The following is a 25,652-nucleotide window of genomic DNA, read 5'->3' as shown; positions in this document are numbered from 1 at the left end:
TTGGCAGGGAAAATTCAGTATTCAGTATGTGAAATTTGGGGCCAAAATAGTGGTGAAGTAGTAAGTCTTAAAATGCAAAAGTCCATTAGCCCTTTAGCACTTCTGGTTCACTCATCTTAAAGCCTATAGGTTTTTGGTAAAACGCCTTAAATAAGGTCTGTGGTTAACACAGGCTAAAGGTATTTAGACAATTTGTTCTGCACTTTTGAGGTTTTACTTGTCTTAAAAAAGGTGGTTGCTGACAAGTGACTAAATGGGACTACAGTGTCTGTGGAGGACATTAGATGTCATCACACCGGACACAAAAACTCATTAAACCCACTTGTCCACCTTCACAGCTTAACAGTGTCACACCCAAACTTGTAGATTTACTGTTTATAATATTTGTCTATTGTATTTTAACGTGTTTTTACAGTGTTTGTAGTTTGTGCGACCGCAATGTAGTTCATGTATAGCTTAATAATAGCTTTTTGCTTCAGGCATACTCATTTACACTTCAAAACACACAAAAGTGATTATCATGCAAAACAAAACTTGTAAGTCTCATAAACTTCGCCACTGTATTGGCCGATGCAAAGTGAAGTTACAACAATTTCCTATTTGGCTGAAAATACCACGCCACCATGGCAAAAACATTAAGGGAAAACTCACAACCATAAAAGTTTTGTGCAGACCTTTGATAACTTTTCATCACCAAGGGGTTAAGATTGGACCCACCAAATTTGAAGTTAATAGGTCCAAGAGGCTTTTTTGTACGTCTGGACATGATAGACACGTACCAGATTTCATACATGCAGGTGAAATGCAGTGAGAGGGCTGCCTTGTTGAAATATTATAGGGGACACTATTGAGGCACATCAGCATACTGACAGAAAATTAGCATATAGACCTGCTCAGGGCTGGACTGAGGGACAAGTTCGCAAAAGTACGAGGCCTGAAATCGCTAAAAATAAGCACAAAATTCAAAATGGCTCACTTCCTGTTGGGATTCGGGGGGTGGGTCCAAGAAGCTCTTTTGTGCGTCTAGGCATGCTACATAAATGTACCGAATTTCATAATTGTAAATGAAACTGGCCATTGGGGCTACACGTTAGGGGGACTCTGTGGAGTCATTTTGCCATGCCCATTTCCGAAGCCACCAAAATACAAAATTGTTCACCAGGCCAGACATGCCCTACCAAGTTTCATGAGTTTTTGAGCATGTTTAGACCTCCAAAAATACTATTCATATAGCAGAAAAATAATAATTCCTTGCATTCCAAGAGGGTCCTCGCACCGTATCGTGCTTGGGCCCTAAATATTCTAATAGACCCCCAAAATACAAATATGATCCCAAAATGAGCATCATAGTGCGTCTTTAAAGTTGGACAAATAACCAGAGTTGTAAATGCAATATCATACAATTTCACGGCATTAGGAAGCAAGTGGGATAACAGGATTTAATAGATAAGCAATGCTAAAAATGCAATTTGAGAACATTTTTTATGAAGAATTACAGAAGTTGTATGCATCCTTATGTTGCCATATAAGTAGTAATGGTAGTACATAATTGTCATAATACATTATATAGGAGGGTTTTTTTGTGACTGTGAAATAGCCCCATCGTTTGGACATTACCATTAACTACAGCGCTTGATAAATTATGCCATCAACTGAATGAAGCTGCCTGGACTCTGCTCCAGTCAGCTCCATCTTCATAATTAACTGTGAATGTCATCACTCGCTGTCTGAATAAAACCCCGCTGCAGTCAGGCAGTCGGGTGGATGTGGGCGCGCGCAAGAAAGGAGGCATAAAGAAGAAAAAGGTATCATGTAAATTCAGTTTTTAATCAACATTTGAAAACAAATTGGACAAATGAAAGACTGTTTTTGCTTTTTATAAACTAGATGTGTTGTTTTTTTTTAGGTTTTTAAATCATTTAAGAAATCACATTTTTTTCCAGAGAGAGAAAAAAAAAGAAATTAAATGACAGTGACACTGAGAAAGCAGATTTCAGAAAGTAAGGAGTAACATCTCATAAGTGTTATCACTGACACAATCTCTCTTCAGCGCTGTCTTAAGCAACCAAAATGAAAGCATAGTCTCAAGCCCGTACAGTGTGAGCGTGTGGTCCTCAGAGAATCAAGGGCAGAAGATGAGGGAGATGAGAGAAAAGCACAGACAGTGTTTAACATCCAAACAACTACCTCTTGGATTAAGTGAAAAAACACTAACATAATAAAACCATGAACGCTAAACACTAAAATGTGAAATGATTTTGTTTGTTGTAATTTAGTTCACTAGACAATAACAAGTCTGAAGTCTGCGGGCTTTAAATTATCAATCCAGGTGTCCTAAAACGGGCCTCTCCAGTTATTAGTTTTAATGTTAACGTGTGTAAGAGTTATCGCTTATGAATTTATCTAGTTTGATGGGACAGAGAGAAGTTTTGTGGTTTTGGTTTCACTCTGCGGTACAACATGAGCCGTGTGTATTAGTCACGTGTTTATTTGGTCTTGTCAAAAAGGTGAGACTTTGCACAAAAATAACAACAGGGTCCAACACATCTTACACCCCAAATCTGCTGGGAAACAAGGAAAAAAAGAAATCTAGTGATGCAAGACTTGAGTACAAGAGAGTGACATCTATAAACATACAGACATCATAGATAGAGGGGCATGCCGAATTTTTTTCCTTAGTAAATTGACATGTAATAACATTAAGGCTTTTTGGTAAGGAAGATATAAATCCCCTATTAAATGCCAATCTGTTTGCCTCTCCCCATCTTCCTTTGTTTATTTCCTCTTGAATTAAATCAGGACTGAACTGCTGAGACACAACAACCTTGCCTGTTAAAAGCTGTGCACAAAAGATGGACGTAAAAAAAAAAAAGTTACAGAAAGTAGAAAAGAAAAACTGGCATACTTGAAAACTTTCGTTTCTGCAGCTCATGTTATTCTGCGGCCTGAATACAAGGTGATATTACAGCTCAAATCAGTGAAGCTACACACACAATTACAGTTGACATTCAGATAGAGTCCAATTAGACAGTATATTCTCTAACAATCATCCTGAGGGGGGCAGCAGTCTGATGAAAATGAAAGAACATGAAGATGGAGTCCAAACAGGAAAAAAAAGTCTCCTTTCACCTTTCTAATGATGGTGGCAAAACGGAAGTTGATGTTACAGCTACTGAATATCTAGACTAGATGATCAAACAAAAAAATGCCCTCATCTTCCTCTCCATCTCCCTCACATCTCCCTCTCACAAATAAACACTCCTGTTTTCTCTGTCCCCCCTTTCCCATCACATAAGTCCAGTTAGTTCCCAACTGCACCTCCTTCCTAATGTACTTAAAACAGGCTACCTCCATTTAAATACAAACCTTAAAGTGTGGCACCCCCCTCCCACCCAAAATGACATCCCTGTCTCACAAAGTATAAAAATTGTTAACCCCATCCTGGACCTATTATTACACACATTTCTCAAAAATCTTCGCCCCCCCCCCACCCACCCAGCTACACCCTCACCACCCAAACATAGCCCCCCCCACTGTTATGGACTGAATATAAACCCTGCCCCTTTTCTCCTTTTCCAATTCTGAATTTTTTTTTTTAACCTCTGGACGTTTCAAGTAGATCTCAAATTATAAATGGGATATCACCGAAGCTATTTGTCAGGTGGTTAATACTCCAAGATCTACCTGAAATGTTGTTTGGCCAATTTAATCAGGGGGCTGATTTGGAAATGGGCAAAACATGTTCCCTCCCCACCCCATCCCCTCTTGTTTTCGACCTCCTCTACCAGAAGTCCCGGCGGTGATAAGCGTCTGGATCGCAGTATTTGGTCACCACCACCCTGTTGGCAAACTTCCTTCCTGTCAGCCCCTGCATGGCCTTCTGGGAGTCAAAAACGGACATGAACTCCACAAAAATCTAGAAAAAAAGGAAAAAATAACCATTACAATAACAACTGATAGACTATCACCTTGAGGTACATTGGTTTCAAGGTGTATCTTAAACATATGAATATATGAACATCAACAGTTATCATACATCTGCTTTTCTACAGTACTGAAACTGTTACATTTGTGTTTGTTACATTTGTTTTCAAAAAGATTTTTTACACATACTTCTGTTTGAAAAACTGGTTTCCAGTTTAAGTTTTAATAAAACATTTGTTAAAAAAAAAACATTAATTTGAAAGGTCACTGAAACTGATAACAGTTTTAAACCCTACAGTGATATTATCTGAAGTTATCATACAATTAAAATCACACGCTGTTGCAACCCTAGTATCATCATTTAACAGAAGCTATCTAACTTTTTACACCGTGTACTATCTCAGAAATTATTACGCTTTATAAGTGCCACCATTTGATTAACTTAAACACACAGCGGTGTCAGACATACCTAGTTTAGCTGCAGACGGCTCAATCAGGAGGCAGGTTTGTAACGTCCTGTGTTCAACGCCTTTTTAAAATGTTACTGATGAAAACGGAGCGTATGCCTCGAGAAATCTTCGCATCTTTTTTTAAAGAGTGCTCCGGCTGTTTTGCGCACCGACGCTCCGTGAACTTCTAGTTGGACGTCTGAGCTTTTCAGAAAGGCGCAGGTGACATCTCCTTCAGTTACTGTACGATACGTCGCTCACAAATCACAAGGACAGGTAAGCGTGGGAACAGATCAGCAGGACGACGAATGTTCCTGAAATGTCACTTCATTCAAGCGCTTCATAAAATATGCGCTGGGATGAAGGGCTCCCCACCTCCCTGCCACGACTTTCCCGTTTACGAAAAATGCTGTGTGAACACACTCCCTGAGAAGTGTTTTATCGAGTTAACTCAAATCACTCTTGTTTTACACCATTCGCTGCTAGCAGGCAAAATTCAGCGTCGTCCGCTTCAGTTTGCAGCCACGACTGCAGTGATTTTAAACCATTCATTTTTTCTGTCGGTTTTCTCTCTTACCATCAGTTTAACTCAAAACTAATCATGGACATGTGTGAGCATGACGTTCATGAACGTTACTATGTTTGAATGCTAATACTGAAAATAGTATTGAGGAAAATTTATTTTACATTAGATATAGTATATATAATTTAGATGGGTTTTGTATACAGTGTTTTGTTAGTGTTACATATTTGAAAAATAATCTAATTTTTTTTTTAATATATTTCAGAGATTTCGCCTTAAACCACTAGAGGGAGACAGCGTGTCACCAGTGGCATATGTACAATAGTTTGAGACCAGTGATATATATATCATCTTTTTTTTTTGCTATCTAATTCAAGACAAATCCAATTATGGATTATCGAATCAAATATAGCTGTTCCTACCTTGCCGGTCCCAGGCACCTCAAGGCCGTCCACAGGTCGAGGTATCTCAATGCTCTTAACTTGGCCGTACTTGCTGCACTCGTCCCTGACGTCCTCCACAATCTCCTCATATTCTTCATCATCCAGCAGCTCCTCCGGGGCCACCATGTTCATCAGACACAGCACCTCAGTGGGCAGGCCACCCATTTGAGTCACGGAGCTGTTCAGACCTGGCACCTGCAGCGTCACCGGGGTCTGATTTATACTTGTCTGCAAAGACAGGCAGAAAGGTTGGAACAGGGTCAGCGGCATATTTTAGATAACAAAGTACTCCGAGCATTGCGACTTCTTCAATGTCCTACAATGTAGACCTAACGGAGGTGAAAAACAAGATATGTCATATTTATCTGCTGACTGGTGCTGCCACTTTTATAAAAAAAAAAAAAAAAAACTTACAGTGTTGGTTCACATTAATTACAAAACATCTCCTCACTGACCTCTATATATTTTTGTTTTACTTAACCCTAGGTACTACTTAAAGTGTGGAAATACTTTTTATTGGTGAGTTAAGTAAACCAAACATTAAAAACCCACATTTTAAATCCAGCCCTATGCTGTTGTGATTATTTGGCCGTAATCTGTAATTTACCGACAGTTCACAGTAGGTGAATATAGTGCACCACATGTCTCATCACCTGAAAATACATAAATGAGTATTTTCACTGGCACTACATTGCTTTCTGCACTGCCATTATACACATAATTAATCATAAATGATGAATGTTAGAAATAGTTGGTGCGCTGTAGTTGCCTACTGTAAAGCAAGTGGTTACAAGTTTAAAATCCACGAGCAGTGTGTTAAAATTCAATGTGCAAGAAGCTTAAACAGGACAAGTTTCATAGTAATCAATATCTGATGTGTATGCAAGATATTTTCTCGGACTACTTTGCAAACAAGTTAACTTAACAGGAAAAGTTAAACACTTGCACTTGTCAGCTGTGTGTCTGAGAGTGTGGCAGATATATTTGTACAGTAGATTTCATCAGCAATGTGTCTTTATCCATTTTAGCAACTCCAAAAGAGCATCCAGCCTCCCACCACCCTGCTGTCATCTGTCCAGCCTTTGCACACTCACCAGAGTGGCGTTCTTGGATCCCACACTGGCTCTCTGCACCAGGAGCTTCTTGTCTCCCAGCTGCATGCCATTCAGTCCAGCAATAGCCTGTAACAATATCAAGGTTTATGAATTATGCTTTCCAAACCCCCCATACAACTGTGGAGGCTTGAAATGATAAAGTAGTATTTGGACAGAGTGTATTTATAATTTTCCAGCATGTTACCTGGTCATTAAGGTTGACATCAACGTATTCACAAAAGGCATATCCTTTAGATAAGCCTGTAGCACTGTCCTTCACCAGGTTGAAGGCCTTCAGGGGGCCAAATGACGTCAATAGCTCCTTCACCTGAGACACAGAGGACAAGAGTCACTTTAAGTTCAGCGGTTTTCAAAAAGCTCCACTGACTCCAACTTTTCTATCATGTGAACGAAACTAAAACAATTTCTCCTTCAATGTTTTAACTGTCGCTTTGATAAATGTTTCAATAATGGTGAAATTAAAACAAATAAATAAAAAAAAAACACTAATATTTGAAGTGTAAACGTGTACAATTTTATAAAAACAGAGCATTCAACAAAGAGGAAGCAGCAGAAAAGGTCATCTGGAGCACTAAGAACTTCCTGACTGGATGAAATATAAATGTGCTGTACGGACAGAGCGTGGCACATTAGCTGTCGCCTAGTTTGGAGGCAAAGCTTTTTCATGCAGAAGTACTGACCTGGTCATCGTTCAGGTAGTTGGGCAAGCCGCCAATGAAGAGCTTGTGAGCTGAGTCTGGTACCACTGTGGACACAACACCTGCAGGAGACATGAGGACAACAGTAAGACAACACAAACAGACAAGCACAGAGAGCAAGCTCCTGTGATGTATTAATTTTTGAATACTCATGAATTATGCCACAAGTACTTAGGGTTAAAAACCATTAATTGGCTGTGTACCAGGCACATAGACACTGGGGTTCTCGCTCATGCCAGGCAGGGGCTGGTAATCGTGGGGACGACGAATCTTGAGACTCTGGCCTTGAAAGATGATGCCATCAAAGGCCATTGCCTGTGTTGTTTCGTCAACTGAACGAAACTAAACACAGACAAATTAGAGGTGATTAAATTCTAAATTGCCGGATTAAATCCGAGGAGAACAAATGAGATGTTTACGGGATATTATCTCACCTCAAGGAAGGCAAAATTCTTATCCTGGTTGATCTGTACTGCAAGGACAGGGTTTCCAGGGGCCTGAGTAAGACCACCCAAACGCATCTGGGCATTGAAGAAGTCCATCATGGACTCCTACAAAGAAGAGAGGGAATGAAGAAACACAGTTATTAAATTATAATGAAATAATAAAAAAAAAAAAACACTGAGGTGGAATCCCAAAAACTCCAGGTTCCTACAACTTTAAGACTATTTAAGACCTTTTAATGCCGCTCTGAAAATTAAGACAATTTACAACAGACTGAAGACAACTGAAGACAAAAAACCCCACAATTTTTGGGGGAAACACCTAGCGGTTGTTGACGTTTTTGATTCCCATCGTGGCAAGTTTGAAAAGCTTTTTGCTTGAAGTACACCGAGCCTTGTATGCGTTGCCTTTTAAAGATCTGACCCATGTTGCAAAGTCTTGGTTTAAAAAGACATTTTTTTGTTGAATTTGCAGAGTAACGCAGATGGTGGTTCCTCTGCTCTGAGCGTTCCAACCACGAACAAAATATGAGTGCTGGTGGTTCTGCTATCCTGATCTGTGACATTAATGTGAGATGCATTTGGTAAATTATTAAAAAAAAAAATAAAAAAAATAAAAAAAAAACAAACAACTAAGGCGTCAGCAATCCTACTCCAATGTTTTAGCATTTTTAAGACTTTTAACACATTGATTTAAGACATTTAAATACCCATTAAGGCCTTATTTTTAGATTAATTGTTTAAATGCCTTCTGAGGCTTTTTAAGGATCCGCAGTCGTGTTTCTCACCTCTGTGATACCAAAGGGGATGTTGCCCACGTAGAGCCGGCGAGCCTGCCGGGTCATCTGGCTGCCCACTACAGGGACAGGGGTGGGAGTAACAGCCAGGCCATCTGGAGTCATGGTTGGCAGGAGGGCTGTGGCCGGGATCTGTCCCGCAGCTGGAGAGCAAAGTCAAAGACGGATTCATTCATCAGTCTAATTACATTTTTCGTTCTTATCGAACAATAGCATGATACGCATATTAATGATGTGCTGGAGTAAGGTGACATCTAGGAAGCTTTTTTTTAAAAAAAATGCATCAAACACAAAAAGAGAACTGGGATGGTTACCTTGCATGGCTTTGTACTGCATTGGAGTGATGTGTTCAAAACCAGGCGGAGGGACATCCCAGTACTTCTTCACCTTGTTCTTCTTCTTCTCGCGGTGTGGAGAACGGCTGTTGGAGGAACAGAGGGTGAGATAACAGCAGAACCGACAACATATAATTATATTTCTTCTCGTTAGCTCTGCAGTAAAATATTAGATCAGATCATGTCTTCAAAAAGTATACGACAACATCCAGTAACTTTTGGGGCCACTGCATTAATCAGAAATGTGTAAACATGATGGGAAAGGGAATAAAAGGGACAGAATACCCCATCCAGGCAGATATTTACACAATGGGCCAATGCCACAAAGAATCAGAGGCAGGTCATTAAATTGCAGTTGTTGCAAACCAGCTTTGTGTTAGTTTTCTGTATTACCTTCCAGCATTGTCCTGGGGGTAGCTGGATGGTGAGCTGAAATGACATTGGAAGGGTTTCACATTTCTCTGAAATCACTCATGACATTCACCAACATTTCTACTTCACATAATGAGAACCTGCATTTCTATGAGCCTCACTAGGTACTACAGCTCACCGGCCTTGGCGATCAAGGCGCAAAATCAGTTGAAGTTCAGACGACAAACGGAGCATTCAGTGAGCCTCACAGCTGACATGCAATGCTTTTTGTGAACAACTAATGATGTCACAAAAGCAGAAATTATATCCTCAGAAACACACAGCAGCGGCAAAAGAGAGGGGTCAAATTTTGCATCTGCTCACACTGAGTGACCTCCAGTAACTTGTATTAACCCTTTGAAACCTGGACCGACATCTATTTTCTTTTCCTGCAGTCAGACATCATTCAAAAGCATTTAAACCTCTGAAACCTGAAAAAGTGGTTTGATTTCTTTAGAAAAGATTAGAAAAGTGGGGGGCAGCCGTGAGCAATTTGACAAGAAATGTCCCACAAAATTCAACATAGAAGTAAAAAACTACAAGAAAATTACCTAAAACTGATTAAGAGAGGGAGGTAATGTTGAGATAACTATATAGATAATTTTATCTTTAAAATGATGTTATAAAAAAAATACATGTTATTACATTTGATTTACTTTTTAGCACTTTTGCTTGTTTGTTTGTTTTCTAATTGTTCTTCTTTTTTATTGTCAGGGAATATACTTTTTACATTTTAATCTCCATACCATTTCTTAAATTGCTCACTGCTGTATTCCCATGATTTCAAGCCAATTTGCTCAGGTTTCATAGGGTTAAATTAGCACTGGGAAACGTGGAGCTACAGAGAGGCCAAAGGTCACATTCACAGCCAACAAGACCAAGCTTTATAAAAGTCCATATTTTTTTATTATCGGTCAGTGTTAGCCATCTGACCAACACTGACCGATACCAGGTTTACTGAAAGCATATTTTTAAAAATACATCATTTTCAACAATTTTAATCATCTCCAAAAATACAAACAGGTGTTTTGTGTCCAACATGTTTCCCTGACAACAGCCAGTATTGTCACATTGGTAGGTGTTGTCAGAGGTTTTGGCAGCGTTCTAGGAAGAACTTGCACCCATTTGAAAATGTCCCTATAGCCACAAGCCTAAATAGTGCAACAGATAACCACAATAATTGTGCACTTTTTGAAAAAAGCAGTAAAAATAGTTAGGGCATACCATGATGTTTATTTTCAGATGTGGAGGGAAGTTAGGCAAACTAAAGTTGGCAAATAAAACCTTCTGTAGCAGGTCCAGTTTTAAAGCTAGCCAAAAGACCCAGACATCATATTAAACTCGATGACAGCATGCACTGGTTGATAAGTGGACAACCCACTCTACCTCCTGAGCCAAAGCCGCCCCATAATGGTAATGGTAACACGCAAAATAAAAATAAAAAAAGGTCCTATACAGCCTCATTTTCACTGCACAAAAAAACCCACTAACAGGACCTTTATGTCCGTGGTAAGTGCACAGGTATGTCTTAGTGAAACTTAAATGTTTCTTGAAACCCAATTTTCACGTGTTTTGCGATTTATAGTTTGATTAGGCATGACATTTTTGTGATTATAGCCAATATTGTTGTTCCAGTTGTTTGTATGTGTTCAATAAGTCTAAAATGTTGTTAACATTTGGAAAGTAGTCTATCATACTTTACGGATGGGTATTAGGAATAATATAATTATAAATAAAGGTATTATATGCTATTATCCTTATGAGCCTGAAGCTTTGGATCACTTCCCCTTAAACATTAAAATCATGTCAAGAATTAATCCACTGTCACTGCAAGAAAGGATACATACATTGGACGGTGCAATTAGGTGATGTGAGGCTCTAAGGGCAGAGGGATGTCGTACACTTTAAAGCCCTCTGAGGCAAACCATGTTTTGTGATAATGGGCTCTATAAATAAAATTGACTTGACTTGTAAGTGTGTCAAAGCTCCACTTAAGTGCACTGCACAGTGCTTTAGTCCTGGACTGTTCGATTGTGATCACCATGATCATTGTTATCATTATCATCATTACAGCTAAAGGGACAGACCACCACCAAATCAAAAACACATAACCTTTCTTTTACCTGTGTTGCTGTTCATCAGTGTAAAATTTTGGTGTGAGTTGTCAGAAATGTCATTCTTAAAGAAGCAGACACTATGACCTGTTTACTCTGGATAATTGACAGACCTTGTTGTGAGCAGTTTCATGGAGGATTTTTTTTCTTTCTGTAATTTCTGCATATCACTGTGCAGAAGGAAGCATGCATCTATGGCAAGCATACCGCACCACTGAGCTAGCTAAGGTTACAGCTCAGTCGATGAGGACGACATCAATGTTTACATCTCGCTCTGTCGCGAGCACCAGCGTCTCATCCGTGACTCGATGCACGCTTCCATCTGCGTGTTGATGCAGTTGGTGGGCTTAGTTAGTTCCTGCATGATAGCGCCCACAACCATGTCTGTGGATTGTCTTGTGTAACTGGGTCATGATTTCTCGGAGTGGACATTGCCATTGAGTTTTTGAAATGTATTTCTTCTGGGGTTGTAAAAGCCATAAGCCAATTACTAATTAGTTCCATTATATTTGAGAGAAGTCAGACATCTCTACGGCTGATATCTCCAACACTCACATCAAAACTCTAAAATCTAAATCTAAATCTAAAATGATAAACAGCTATTCTAGCAGAATTCTGGTGATCTCAAAAGTGTAACCAAATGAATGGGCATCCCCAGTTTCATTGGAAATGACATCTCTATTGTTTTTCTGCACTGTTTGGTTCTAAAATTAAACATGTTTGAACATCAGATGGCAAGGACTGGTGGCCATCTTGGATGTGACCTCTCACAGTGCCCAGAGGTCAAATCTGACTTCCCTCCACAGCTGAAAATAAACATTATGGTATGCCCTAACTATGTTAGAAATGTCATGCATTTCTTAAAAAGCTTACAATTTTCACAATTTTGGGAGCTTATCCACTGTACTATAAACAGATTCCATCAAACAAAGCAGCTCAGGCTCATCATGATGAGAGAATCACACACGCTGCATGTGACAAAGACATCTGATGTAATGCGACACCAGAGTGAGTATGCAAATGAGCCAAATCACAAAGTAATTCTTGTCACAGAAGATCTATTAATACCAGTATTTGTGATTCATGGTTCTGGGGTGGATCTGAAATTCTTCATAAAATCATTTATAGTTAGTCTTGAAGCTTTGCGGTAAATTATCAAAAATACAAAGCAGCAGCTGTTGCTTTATGTATTAAAGAGCTTGTCCCATAAGCTTGAGGCAAAATTACTACAATGTCATTAGCACCTGTGACAAAAAGCTTAGGGATAAAGAACATAAAAATAACATCATCCAAAATAGACTGTATGACAGTCAATCTGTTAGTGAACTAATATTAATAATTCAGAAGCTTAAGTGCAGACCATTTTCAGTGGAGGCCAACCAGCTCATCTTAAGTCAGTCTAAACCAATCACTGTGATCCACAGCTTCACTTTACAGCCGCTACTTGCTGCAGACACCTGTCAAGCTTTCTGAATTTACACTGTGGCCAAGACTGGAATCTGCCAGTGTTGCTGCTACAAGATCAACACCCCAAATTTCAAAAGGATGACAGGAGCATGCTGGCGAGGACATGACTTAAGTTTGTTAACATATGCTTGAATTTGGACTTTGCAGCCATGTACGATACAGTAGGCAACTGGTTAGAAGCCAAGACCAAGTTGAGTGTGTGGAGACGACACGCTGGTGTGGCAACAACACATGTCTGTGTGCACACTCTGAGTGATGCCAAACTCCAAAAAGTGTGTGCATGCTTGTGTGTATCTGTAAAACTGTGAAATAACCTCGAAACAAAAGATTCTTTAAATGAATATGGTCAAAAACATTTTACCCATCTGTATTTACAGGGACGACATAATGGAGGTGCAGGGGTACATGATTAGATTACATTTTTTGGTCCAGGTGTAGGTACATAAAAAGTTCTCACCTGCGTCTGTGTCTGCGCTCCTTACTGTCCCCACGGCGGTCCCTGCTGCGTCTATCCCTGTCTCTGCTTCTCCTTTTCCTCTCTCTGCTGCGGCTGCGGGAGGAGGACCGGCGGTGGTGGCGGTTCTCTTTGTCCCTTTCAGCTGCAGAAATAAAGTGCTTATTAAATGACAGAACTGTTTCTACGATGTAATAAACAGCTAGTCAGTCTGTGGAACAAAGAAAACATAGTATGTTACAGATACTTATATCTGTCATAGCATACAGACAAGGACTCTCATATTATCTGATCTTAGATAGATAAGACATGCCATGAGCAACACTGTTCAGTATGACTGCCCATTTTAAATGTTGTTAATGTTCAGTTTTATTTACAAAGCTCGATATCACAAATCACCGTTTGGCTTAATGGGCTTTAAAGTATACAGCATCCCTTTGTCCATGGACCCTCAAAGCTGATAAGGAAACTGGAGAAAAAAACTTAATCAGGGAAAAAATGATAGAGGGGTAACTGAGGAGGGAACCCTCTTCCAGAACGGACAGACAGTGCAACAAATGTAGTGTTTACAGAGCAATACAATTACAGTAATCAATATAACAAAATGATACATAGGAAAGAGAGAGAGAGGAAGAGAGGGAGGGAGAGAGAGGTGCACAGCAACAACAATAATGATGACTACAACAACTATAGTAAAGATATGAATATCCATAAAAGTAGTTTATGATGATATGCATGTTTCATGGATGCATTACAGTGTATGTATGTGACAATAATAATCGCGTTTATACAGTCGGCATCAGGCAGGACAAAGGCATCAGCGCAACCATGGTCACTGTAAAATTGGTGGACTATGTGATGACACTTTTTGTGCAAGAGTCCAGCTTTCACGGTAGTGCATTGATGAAAAAATAGTTACCAGTCAATCTAATGATGTGTCTAATCTGTTTAGAATGAAAACTAAACAAAAAATATGCGTATAGTTTGAACTTTTGGTTCAACGTGCCAATTTGGCCAGCTCATGGGCTAATGTAGAGCACAACCAAGGAGCAGTGTATTAACTGTCCATGTAAATCTGGGTTAAAGAGAGCTTAATTAGGGATATGGGTAAAGGCTCTGGTTGGCCACGTTACTGGCTGGGTGAGAGAAAGCTGAAAGCAATAACAAGTAAATAGCAATGGAAATGTTCATCGGACGCAACAGCTGCAAATAATGCATGCTAGCTGCCCCAGTCATTCAGTCAGCTGGTACGGGCAGTTGGATTACCAAGATATAGACCGCCCCTGTCTTAGAGAAACAATGTTACCTTAACATAGCAACGCCTGCAACCGATATTCAGATACTATAAATCATAATCGGTCCGACAAGACTGCCCGAAAGTCAAAAGTAAAACTACACCACATCTCAAATGGTTCGAGAGTGTGGGCTAACAATTTAGCTTACAATGATCCAGTAAATAGACATATCCACAGTAAGCTGAACCGATAGCAGAAATTACAATTAAACGTTATATCACCGCCATTTCACATCTCTGATGTGCAGGCGGACTATTTACCTTGTTTGTTTTCAGAGAGCTGCCTCTCGAATTCGTCGAAGTCCGACATCTCTGTGGTTTGAGGGCTGCTACGCTTTCAGCGACTGCGTTGTTCAGTTGGCGGTGGCTAGCTTAAGCTAGCAACAAAGTGAACAACACTTTTAAAAGAAAGCGCCTCGCCGATGTAGTTCGACTAAGTTTGCCTCACCTAGTAGCCTACTTCACACAAGAACTACCAAAAATTAGTAAACCAGCACACACATCAGCGGTGTGGTATTTATTTACAACGTAACAGACAGAATCATTGAGAAAGAAAACGTGTTCGCATGGGTTAGCCTGCTAATGTTAGCTAACTAGCTTGTAGCAAAGTCCAGAAGAAAAGGCCCGCTGCTCCAGACACCAGTGTGGGAGCTCGTTAGCTAGTTAGCCTGCTAGCTTGCACGAAAGACGGATGAATGAGACTCGTTTCCAACACAGATGCAACCCCCGGGGGTCAATCGTCCACGAGGCGCAATTGTTTGACTATATCAGTCAAATGCGTACGCTTTTAATTGTTTAAAGGCGTGCGAAAACAATATAGATTTCGGTATGCCCGCTTTTTTGCTCCGTCTCCCAGGTACCCCGTGACACCGGAAGTTGATGAATGACAAGTTTCCGGTGACTGAAAGAGACGCCTCCGATCAAACCGGATTAAACACTCAATCCTTCAGGGTCCCTCAGAAGATAAATTCAGATTTTCACTTTTGCCTCTCCCCCAGAGACCCTGCTTTACTTATCAGAATATGAGAGCGGTTGGGGTGGGACTTTTCTTTATATCGGGGATACTCATTCTGCTTTGCTTAGGGGACATTTTTGCAAAATAATAGGAGGCCAGCTGCAACAACTCCATAGATTTGTCCAGGATTTTAGGACATTTCTGTGATTCTAGGAAGTTTCTGGGATTTTAGGACATTTCTCCGATGTAAGGACGTTTCTATGATTTTAGGATATTTCAAGGATTTTAGGACATAAGGGGCTTGTCAAGGGGTGCAGGGGATCCTCCACTTGCACATTTTTTGATAAACAAGCTCTGTTTTGATGCTGTTTTATGCACTCCTGATCCTATATATATATGTATATATATATATATATATATATATATGTCCATACCAGCATGTAAAGTTTTTTTTGGAATTAAGTTTTTTTTTTATTGTGGCTTAGATGAGGAGCATTCAACTTTAAATGGCTGTATTTTGTATCTATTTATTTTTTTCCCAACTTTTAAAATTGCAAAAATTACACAATTTATCATAGCCAGAAACTGTACAAGCAAAAATTACCATTAAATTTAATAATTTGCAAAGGTCCTTGAACACATTTTATGGGATGAATGCTTCCTAAAGACAAAAACATCACCAAATCCAAGCTTAACATAGGGATATTTCATCAAAACAACAATCAAACAACATTCTACATCTCATTTAAAATTTTGTCAAAAATAAATGTTTGCACCAACTAACCAGTATGTACAACATGAGTGAAAAACTAAGATTTTTCCTAACTTCAGGGTTTTGTCTTATCACTTTCAAACATCAAAGTAGAAGTTTTCAAAATCTAATAACTAATTCATGATAGAGAGGGTCAAGCATTTTTCCTAAGTCATACGGGCAAGTTCAAGGAGAAATATTTGTAATTTTGGAGAGGGTCAAAACCCAGACACCCCACTCCTCTAAAAAATAAAGTCCCTTATGTCATAAAGATCATATTTGGCATCTTCCTCCAAATTCTGACTACATCGTCTCAGCTTGAGAACAGAATTTCAAAATAAAGTGTTCAAAGGAAAGCCATATTTTGTTTTGGCCAAAACACTGTTTACTGCATAATGTGGTCGCCCAGTTTCTGATGCTCAAAAGAGAAAACAAAATCAATTTTACACATATTTCTTTGTATATGTAATTGGTGGGGTTCTATCTGCCACACTTGCCCACAAACAGACCAAAAGATATAAAAATTGGTAGCAATTTAATCCCCAATAATTAGCATTTTTCAGTAAGTGATGTTGGAGGTCACAGATTAATAAATCTACATTTTTGTAATAAAGGCCTTAATGAGAATAGTGCCTTACTGTACATTTGGTGAATGACAGGCATTGTTTCACGCAGTATACATAAACATGAGACACAAAAATGAGATAGATTATTGTTTAAAACACTCTACCCTGGTGTGATTTTGCACATCTCCTTGGCAGCTGCACAACACTGTGCACTGCATGCTTTTAAGCCATACAAACAACCAGACAATGAACATGACATAACCTTTAAGACAAGAACATTTTAAGGAAATTTAAAGCCAACGGTCACTGTATTTGACCGTTACCTGATCTGTTTTAAAATGAGATCTCTTTAAACATGACACATTATCGTACAATATAACCAACATGTCTGCTGCTTTGAGAATTCTGAATTTTGACTTCTATAAACTGCAGACCGTCAAATAGCTATTTTCATGCATTTGTAGCGGAGCTCTGGGAAGCAATAACAGATCCTCTGTAGGCACGAGCTAGTTGCTTTTGCTGTAACTCACGCTGTAGACTCGTTTGTGTGATTAATGCCCACAGTTTTCACACAGAATAGAAGAGTTACAAATAGCTAGCACAGTAAATGCTCTGTAGTGTTTTACAAAAGGTATTATTGTCACTAAAGCATTACAGCAAGAGCCTCAGTACCAGAAGCATAAGAAGTGACATTTAATGTAATTTAGTGCAGATCATTTACAAAAAGGGTCAATACAACCCTCAGTGGAATAACAGAGTAATGCAGCAGTGTTGTTGTTAAATCTGGGCCCAAAAACCAACAGGTGTCATTATGAGTCAAACACATACAATATCACCAACATACTATACGCATCTGTCTTTGATTTTTAACTAAAAACAAGTGAAACATGATGCAAGAAGTATGTCTCTGACAAAAATGCATCTGCACCACATAACACTGGACTAATCTTTTCTATAGTCAGTTCATGTTCGCATGTGTCCTTCTCCTCAGGGTGGAAGCAGAGTGAGGGTTTCTGGCACAACTTCACCAACTTCAAAGGTGCATGGAGAAGGAAGAAAGTCTTGAAGAGGTCAAAGAGCTCCAGCAACACTTGTAGTTTTGAGAACAACTTTATTAGACTCACGTGTTTTGGCTTGTGGCCTTCATGACTTTGATGAAGGCCGAAAGTCAAAACAGGTTTGTCTGATAAAGAGCTCTTCTCCTCAGGGTGCTCAGGGACTGAAAGTGGACCAAAGCGGTTGCTTGTTTCACACGAGGAAATTGCAAAAGACGCATTAAGGCAAGTGAAAATGGTTGATGATATAATGACAATGCCAAAAATAAAAAATACAATAAAATAACAGAACAATTTAAACACGATGAAATGACCAGGTTTTTTTTAAAAGTACAGTATAACTCTATAAAATCTATTAAGTGCAATATGATTTTAAAATACAAAGACATTGTGATTGAACGCTACCATATTTTTAGAACTGTGTCAAAATTGCACACAAATAAAGTGATAAAAATTGCTATACTTAAGAAATATTTGAAATGTCAGGAACTGAAACAATCGAGATAATCATTTAATGAGCGACTAACCACAAGCCGACCCCGATGTGCAGGAAAGAAAAAGTCTGTGTGTCTGCAGACACTGAGGCTAAAACATGAACGAGTTAAATTGGTTTACACTCACTGAAGAGCTGAAGAATCTCCTCTATAATCACAATAGTAAAGACACATTCTTACTCACTAAAGCTCACAGACGTGTCATGTTTGCTCTTATAGCACTGAGAATCATGTTTTTTTCCCTTTTCCGGCTGCAGCAGACACTCCCACGTCCTCAGTGTTCTTGGAACGATGGTGATGGATTTGTCAAAGAAACTGACATCCTATTGATAATAAAAGTGAGATGTGAAAAGTGTCTGTCTGGAAATCAAGGATCTCAGCCGCAGTTTACTTGGCCATACCCGGGACGCTGAGATATAATTCCTCAAGCCTCCAGATGTCTCTGTGCTGGGAGGTGAGCTGAATACCGAACCGTCAGTTCCACTGTTTTCCAGAGAGACGTCCCATTCCTCTGTCCTCCTGTCCTCAGTGTCTAAACCTGTAGGAGATGGGCAGGAGCAGGTTATTCTTCTTCAGGGCCTGCACCCTGCTAAGTGTCTCCTCATCCAGGGCAGTGTAGCAGCGCCGGGCGTAGTCCAGCAGCTTCTCCTTGGATGGGTCGAACTCGCCCACCTCTGCCACCTTCTCTGGGGCCACCAGTAGCAGCTCAGCGATGGGTGTGGTGGAAGCCACCGTGTTGCGGTCCACACCGTGGATTTGGAAGGCTTTGGACATATTTTTCAGACGCTGGTATGTAAGCAGGATCTTCTTGTAGCGAAACAGCACTCCAGCAGCATCTTTCACTGAAGAAGAAGAATGTAAAAGAGAGTTAGCTCCAGCAGATTTTTGGTAAGTAATGATACTGAAACGCTGATTGAGTGCTGATTAAGCAATTGATGATTAGGAAGACAAATGTTTGATAGGGGCTTTGAGACATTTTATGGATCCAATAGCACAATTTAAACTAGAAATATTGAAAGTTATGGTATAAGAAAGAATTAAAAAGAGGAATTCAAACACTGAAGGAGTTTATTTGTGATTTAAAGATTAGGCAAAAGGTTTATGATTCAATATTCAACGCTTTAAAACCTGAGCAAATGGCTCTGATTTCTTTCAAAAGTACTGGGAGAGGGCAACGAGCAACTAAACAAGACATGACCCAAAAATAAGCAAAAAAAAAAGTAAAAAAATTAAAATATGACTGATTAAATAAAAAATTAAAAAAAATACAATAAGTGCTGAAAAAAGATGTTAATTTTATATATTTATTCATATTTTTTCTGTAACATAGTAACATAGTATTCTGTAACATTTTTCTGTAACAATATTTCAAATAAATAATTGTTAAAATTATAAAATACAATTTTCTGATTTTTTTTTTTTTAATTTCATGATAATTTTCTAATAATCCTCTTCTTTTAAACCAAATTGTAGGTCAAATAGCTTAAACAAGGCCTTTGAACGCAGCACAAGAAAACTGGTGTCAGTCCAGGTTTTAAAGGGTTTAGGAATGGGCAGTGTGTCTGGTTTCAGTAAATGGCAAAAATAAATTAATTTCAAAGAGTGCTCTTGGAAACAAAGGGTTTTTTTTAGAAATGCAGTTAAAATGCTACTTTATAAAATAGATAAGCTCAGAACTCAGTGAAACGTCAAAAAAAAATGTGACTGTGACTGATTGTGGATGCATACAAACAGCTTTCTACCAAGAGTCGATGTTGCTGCACTCCTCTATTTATACTGTATGTCTGTGAAAACCCATTGAAACTTATGTGAGAAGAATTTCAGGATCCGTCCCTTACCTCTCTGCCGCTCTCTAGGTGCTCGGAAGACCCGCCTTCTCTTTAGCTGGTGTCTGTTGCTGTTGATGGTATCCTGCATCACATCTTCCCCTGATATCATTTCCTCCTCCTCAAGAAAGCCGTCCTGCTCCAAGTACTCATCAGATTCTCCCAAGAGTGAAAGTGAATCTGACAAGGACATAAAAAATAAAAACTAAAAACTTCACAAAACCCACAAGATAAAAGCCACAGGCAACATTTTCCCTCTCAATAATCAGGTCATGTAAGGTGATGGGATGCTGTGCCATTACCTGGACCTATGTTGCTATGTCCACTCATTTCATTCATTGATGACCTTGTGGCACTGTTGCTGTTGCTGCTGCTCCCGCTGGCAGTGGTATTGGGAGTATTATGGCTATGGCCTTGCAAGAGGGCTTGGGATTGTGTAGAGTTAAACAAAGCATTAATAGATGCAAGCTGATTGGTTAGAGGATTGGACACATTGTTTTTGGAAGGCACCATGGTTGGAGGGCCAGGCCTTCGTTGGATAAACTGACGTGAGGGGAAATGCTGCGACTCCGACTTCTGTTGCTCTATGAAAAGAGGGAAGCAGCATAAGTGAGAATACATACAGTATATGTTATATATTAAACAATGAAAATGCTACACTTAAAGGGTTACTTTGGTATTTTCAGTATGGACCCTATTTTCCTATGTTTTTGTGTTAAGAGACTAATAGGAACAACCATTTTTTAAACTGTCCAGTATAAAGAGACAGGGCTGCAGCAGGCAGTCCAAACAGGCTGCAAAGTAACCACATTGGGCAATTATGTACTGTCAGTTTACGTCCACCAAAAGGGCTTGTTTTTGCACCTGACAGGGTCCGATTGTTATTTTCTGTGCCTGACAGAAAAAACACCCTCCAGAGGTCGACCTTTTTGTTAAAGAGTAAGATCCTTTTTATTTAAACAGAAACAGCGCTGAAATCACTGTCACAAAACCCACCAGAATCCATTTTAATAAACAGATATTTTAGCGTGTATAGAGCCAGCAGCATATTCTTACACCTAACTGAGTGAATTTAGGGTTTAACTCAACCAACCTAGAGATAACTAACAGTGGAAAGATGGACCAAGATGGCTTTTCTTTGTTTTATTCTGTTGAATTAGGTGTTTCACAAAGATAATATTACTGTTATTTTAAATGGAACCTGGTAGTTTAGCAATTTTAGGGGGTGTTTCTGCTCCGACAGAAACGATCCTACTCAAAGAGGTCCATCTCTGCAAAGATCCTTCATGATGTTGTTCGACACTTAAAATTACTATCCGAACCTGTCAGTGTCAAAACAAGCACTTTTAGTGGATGCACACTGACGGTGCATAGTTGCCCCAAATGCCTCAGACATTACAGCCTGCAGACTGCAGCCCTGTTGCTAAATACTGGACTGATTTCAAAAATGTTTCTTCCTATTCGTCACTTCGACACAAAAACATGGGAAAGAAGGGTCCAGGTTGAAAAATATCTTAGTTATCCTTTTAGCTCAAATCTATCTCACCACATCTACACATAACCACTTTAAACTTGTCAGTTAAGTGCATAAATCTTTGTTTTACCAACAGGACGATCTTCCTCTCTTCTTACCCTCCAGTTGAATCGTCTGGATTCATAACCTACAAAGACAAATACCACAAGGTAAGAATTTGTTATCCATCCTTTGAAACTTTCCTTGCAAAAGTTCTGCTCCTGATCCATTTTTTTCCACAAATCCTTGTCAAACAGGTAATCATCTCACACCTGTCTCCTGTTCTTACCGTTACTGTACTGGCTCTGACTCTGCTCCTGTCCCTGGCTCTTCGTGGAGAAGATGAAGCGGTCCAGCTGGCAACGAAGGAAGTCCCTCTCCTCTTCCAAATCTTCAATTCTTTTCTGCAGCCAAGAATTTTTCTCCAGAGAGATCTGTAGCTGCGTCCGCAGGTTGGTGATCACCATGTATGAGTTGTTTACAGGAGACGGGCCAGCAGATGGGGGCGACTCTGAGGAGGACAAACAGGATAGTTTAGGAAATGAAATTATCATATGAATTGAGAGAGAGAGTGAACTTTCAGGTATGATTCGGACATTCACCATCAAAATTCTGATCGCTCTGGTTGAAAAATCCTTGCTGCTCAAAGTTGCTCTCCTCATAGGGGATAGCAATTTCATAGGTGTCCTCGTTTTTGGGAGCTGAGAAGGAAGAAATGTGCACAGTATGTATTAAATGCATTACCTAAATGCTTGAGACTAATATTTATTTGCAGTTTTAAGACCTTACTCTGCAGGTGGAGTGAGCCTGCGTGACTCTTGGATGTGGAAGCAGCATCAGTCCTGTTTCCGTCCTCCATCTCATAACGAATCAGCAGACAACGTGAAAGAAATGTTTATTAGTTTATTTGTCACCTCAAAAAAACTCTCGGGGACATTTCACACTTATACAACACAAAAAAATACTTCGATGCAGTAATACAGTGCTTGTGATCACATTTATTTACACAAAATAACGTTGCAAGCTCTCATTATGTGCTCTGACGTGTTTTTTGTTTTTTTTTTTGCAAGCCCTGACATCAAACAAACCAACGCTAATTTTATTAAATACTTCCCTGATCATGCACGCATAACCCAAACCCTTTAAACTGGATGTGCTACACAAACACACGTTTAGCAGCCAGGTAATGTGCTCACAATGTGGAAGCGAGTTAAGGTTTAGTTAGCTCAGCACTTCGTTAGCCCGGCTTAACGCTAGCACGAATTTAGCTGCGAATATAAAATTACAATTCCTTCCTTTCTGTACACTTTAGTGTTTAATTCGGTCATTCACACATTAATACAACCTCCGTGCTACCAATATATTGTGCAGAAATTGGTACATACCACTTTACGTTTGTAATAACTTAATCGCGCACATGTAATAAGACGTTATTACTCTGTCATATCTCCATTCACCAGTTCGACTGCTAGCTAACAAGCTAACAATAACAATTACCGATGTTTTATTTTTTCAACGCTGTCCTGCGTCATTTCCGGAAGTAATAAAGTTACCGGATGGGGCTTTGTTTGTAAAGTGTGAGACTGAATTTAAAGCAACGAGTCTTTTAAAACGACAACAATAATAATAATAATAATAATAATAATAAAATAATAATAATAATTTGTGTGCAGTTAAGTTACATATTCAGGAGAATTTGACGTTAGCATTATGTAATTATGTAAATAATGGATGCAAAAAGAATAATTTTGTGTGCATTCAGGTTATACATTCAGGAGGGTTTTTTTCTTTTGATTTGAAACGTTATATAAATAACGAATGTAAAAAAAAACATATAATTTTTAGTGCAGTTCTATACTTTCATACAAAAAAATATGCAACGTTATATAAATACTATGTAAATTGTGTGTTAGATATTTAGAAGCATTATTTTCTATTTATGTTATGTACATAATGAATCAAAAATACATATGTTACAAAGTTATATATGTGGGAGCAACTTCACTTAAAATATGTAATTTTATATGAATAATGGATGTAAAAAAAAGATTTTGTGTGCAGTAAAGTTACATAGGAGCGTTTTTGCCTAAAATACTTAGTTATATGAATAGTGGATATAAAAATGAATTTTGTGTGAAGTCAAGTTAGATTTTCAAGATTTTTTTTTTCTTTAAATATGTAACATTGTATAAGAAAGATATAATGTTTTTGTGCAGTAAAAGAAAGGATATTCAAATCAAATTTTACTTAAGATATGTAACGTTGTAGCCAATAAATAATGAATGTAAAAACGATGTTTTGTACAATAAAGTTTCATAGTCTGGAGCAATTTTGTTGATTTAATGGAAAATTATAATATAGGTCTTGGGCTAAATTCTGAGACAAAATGTGCACAAACATTTTTCAGTGTCGACACCATATGGTCGACTTACCGGTGGAGCAGGTGAGGAGGTGTCAGGTTTCAGTGTCGGTTGCTCGCTTTCTGGAGTTGATCCGGAAAAAGGGACGATTTCTTATGTGACGTTTGAATTTAATATACATAGTAACGTAACGGTAAGTTTGTTTTTTTATTTTGCCGTATATATATTTGTAATAATGTAGACTTTGCTGCCGCGTAGTTAGTCTGCATTTAAAAGAAGTCTGTTGAAACGCGCGGAACAGGTGTGGCACCTGTTTTGCTTGTAAATGCGGGACCAGTTTAAAACAGAGTACAGTCTTGTAAACTTTAAATGTACTTTTCAAGTTGCTGTTATTTTAAAATAACTGTGTCTTATAGACGTTGATGGGAAATATTGTTTTTCTAACCTATTAGTTGGTAAATGATTGAGTTTAGAATAATTGTCTTTCTTTTTATTGTGTTGAGGAAACGTCCTAAAGAAAAAGCATTTCACCCTTCACTCTCTTTCCTAGTGCAGTCATGGCACCTAAATATGATGGGTTGTCCCACTGTAAACTGGCCCTGGTGTTTGCTGTGCTCATGGACCTGCTGGGTGTGATATCCCTGCTGCTGGGGGTCTTTGCCCCTCTTGAGATCCAAGGCCGAGACTTTGGGGATCTGCTGGTGTACTCAGGAGCCCTGCTGGTGCTGTTCTCCCTGGCAGGCTGGGTCATGTGGTACAGTGGCAACATTGAGGGTCTGACCTCCAAAAAGGAGCTGGGAAAAACTTTTGGAGCTATGGATCGTCTCGCCCGCTCCCTGAGCCGCAGGATACGCATCCCCAGGACTCACAGCAGCCCCACATAGGAAGAGGAGTCCAAAGATACAGACTGACTGACTGTTACATGAAGGGCTGTCCTGAACCAGGCAGCTGGCCAAACTGCCTGAGGCAAAGGAGTGTCATTGCTGGTTGTCATCACTGAATTAACAAACACATGGTTCACATGGGAATAAAGTTCTCACTGTGATTTATCTTTTCGAAAAATAAAACTAGGAGAATTTGTATCCTCTCTACTTAAGAAGTTGTATGTGGACTACAATCAGGTTTGTAATGTAAAAAGCATTATCATATCCCAACATATGAATATTAAAAAGATTTATCTGCTGTATTATTTTGTCTCTATCCTCTTTGCTGTGTTGCACACTCGAGATTTTTATTTTTTTTTTAAACTCTTGGTGTCAGAATCCACTACATTTTTACTGTCTTGAACCTCTCGAACAGAGAGGACTCAGGATTTTATTTCAAGCCCAGTTAAGACTACAATTGCAGAGGCATCTCAAAATTGCCCTTTCAAGAAAGGAGTATTGAATATTTTATGATTGTTTGCATTTACTCATGGAAAACAAAGAAAATGCATTTACATAAAGTTCAACTCTGCAATGCATTTTGATTATTTTATCAAGACATTTATCATGGTGCATCTATACATATACAGTTATATACAGTTTGGCTTTAAAAATGGTGAATATAGAGGAATCTCCATTTCTTTTGTATGGTGTTTTTTTATGGGAATGTGGCTCTTTCAGATCAATTTCAGAAGTACCTATAGATTGCATATTCCACATTTTATTGTCACGCAGCGTGGGG

The 25,652-nt window shown here is 39.0% G+C and overlaps 3 protein-coding genes across 7 annotated transcripts; 1 reads left to right on the top strand and 2 right to left on the bottom strand.

Annotated features, from left to right (window-relative positions):
• Nucleotides 1-3,504: 3,504 nt before the first annotated feature.
• On the bottom strand, nt 3,505-15,365 carry u2af2a (U2 small nuclear RNA auxiliary factor 2a). 4 transcript variants are annotated; one of them, XM_042489887.2, is made up of 12 exons: nt 14,729-15,365; nt 13,177-13,318; nt 9,121-9,156; nt 8,707-8,813; nt 8,384-8,535; nt 7,587-7,703; nt 7,338-7,494; nt 7,135-7,214; nt 6,639-6,761; nt 6,434-6,520; nt 5,319-5,567; nt 3,505-3,916 (listed from the first exon to the last, which is right to left on the bottom strand). In XM_042489887.2, exons 1-12 carry the CDS (start codon nt 14,775-14,777, stop codon nt 3,782-3,784), a joined length of 1,434 nt encoding a protein of 477 aa, XP_042345821.1. In that variant the 5' UTR covers nt 14,778-15,365; the 3' UTR covers nt 3,505-3,781. The 4 variants fall into 4 exon arrangements, with proteins under 4 accessions (XP_042345821.1, XP_042345822.1, XP_042345823.1 ...); XM_042489888.2 differs by having other exon boundaries at nt 3,506-3,916; nt 7,356-7,494; nt 14,729-15,364; XM_042489889.2 differs by lacking the exon at nt 9,121-9,156 and having other exon boundaries at nt 3,506-3,916.
• Nucleotides 15,366-16,691: 1,326 nt separating this feature from the next.
• On the bottom strand, nt 16,692-23,166 carry ccdc106a (coiled-coil domain containing 106a). The gene is made up of 8 exons (XM_042490829.2): nt 23,013-23,166; nt 22,417-22,486; nt 22,230-22,328; nt 21,917-22,138; nt 21,719-21,775; nt 20,417-20,698; nt 20,127-20,294; nt 16,692-19,130 (listed from the first exon to the last, which is right to left on the bottom strand). Exons 2-8 carry the CDS (start codon nt 22,484-22,486, stop codon nt 18,814-18,816), a joined length of 1,215 nt encoding a protein of 404 aa, XP_042346763.2. The 5' UTR covers nt 23,013-23,166; the 3' UTR covers nt 16,692-18,813.
• Nucleotides 23,167-24,046: 880 nt separating this feature from the next.
• On the top strand, nt 24,047-25,173 carry tmem238b (transmembrane protein 238b). Of its 2 annotated transcripts, none has more exons than XM_042490941.2 (2): nt 24,047-24,180; nt 24,543-25,173. In XM_042490941.2, the coding sequence occupies exon 2, from the start codon at nt 24,545-24,547 to the stop codon at nt 24,869-24,871; it is 327 nt and encodes a 108-aa protein (XP_042346875.1). In that variant the 5' UTR covers nt 24,047-24,180; nt 24,543-24,544; the 3' UTR covers nt 24,872-25,173. The 2 variants fall into 2 exon arrangements, with proteins under 2 accessions (XP_042346875.1, XP_042346873.1); XM_042490939.2 differs by having other exon boundaries at nt 24,048-24,180; nt 24,538-25,173.
• The last annotated feature ends 479 nt before the right edge of the window (nt 25,174-25,652 follow it).

The sequence above is a fragment of the Plectropomus leopardus genome, chromosome 11, assembly GCF_026936395.1.
Source record: "Plectropomus leopardus strain MGB_pleo_1.0 chromosome 11, ASM2693639v1, whole genome shotgun sequence".
Lineage (NCBI taxonomy): Eukaryota > Metazoa > Chordata > Actinopteri > Perciformes > Serranidae > Plectropomus > Plectropomus leopardus.
This window is presented reverse-complemented; position numbering and strand designations above follow the sequence as displayed.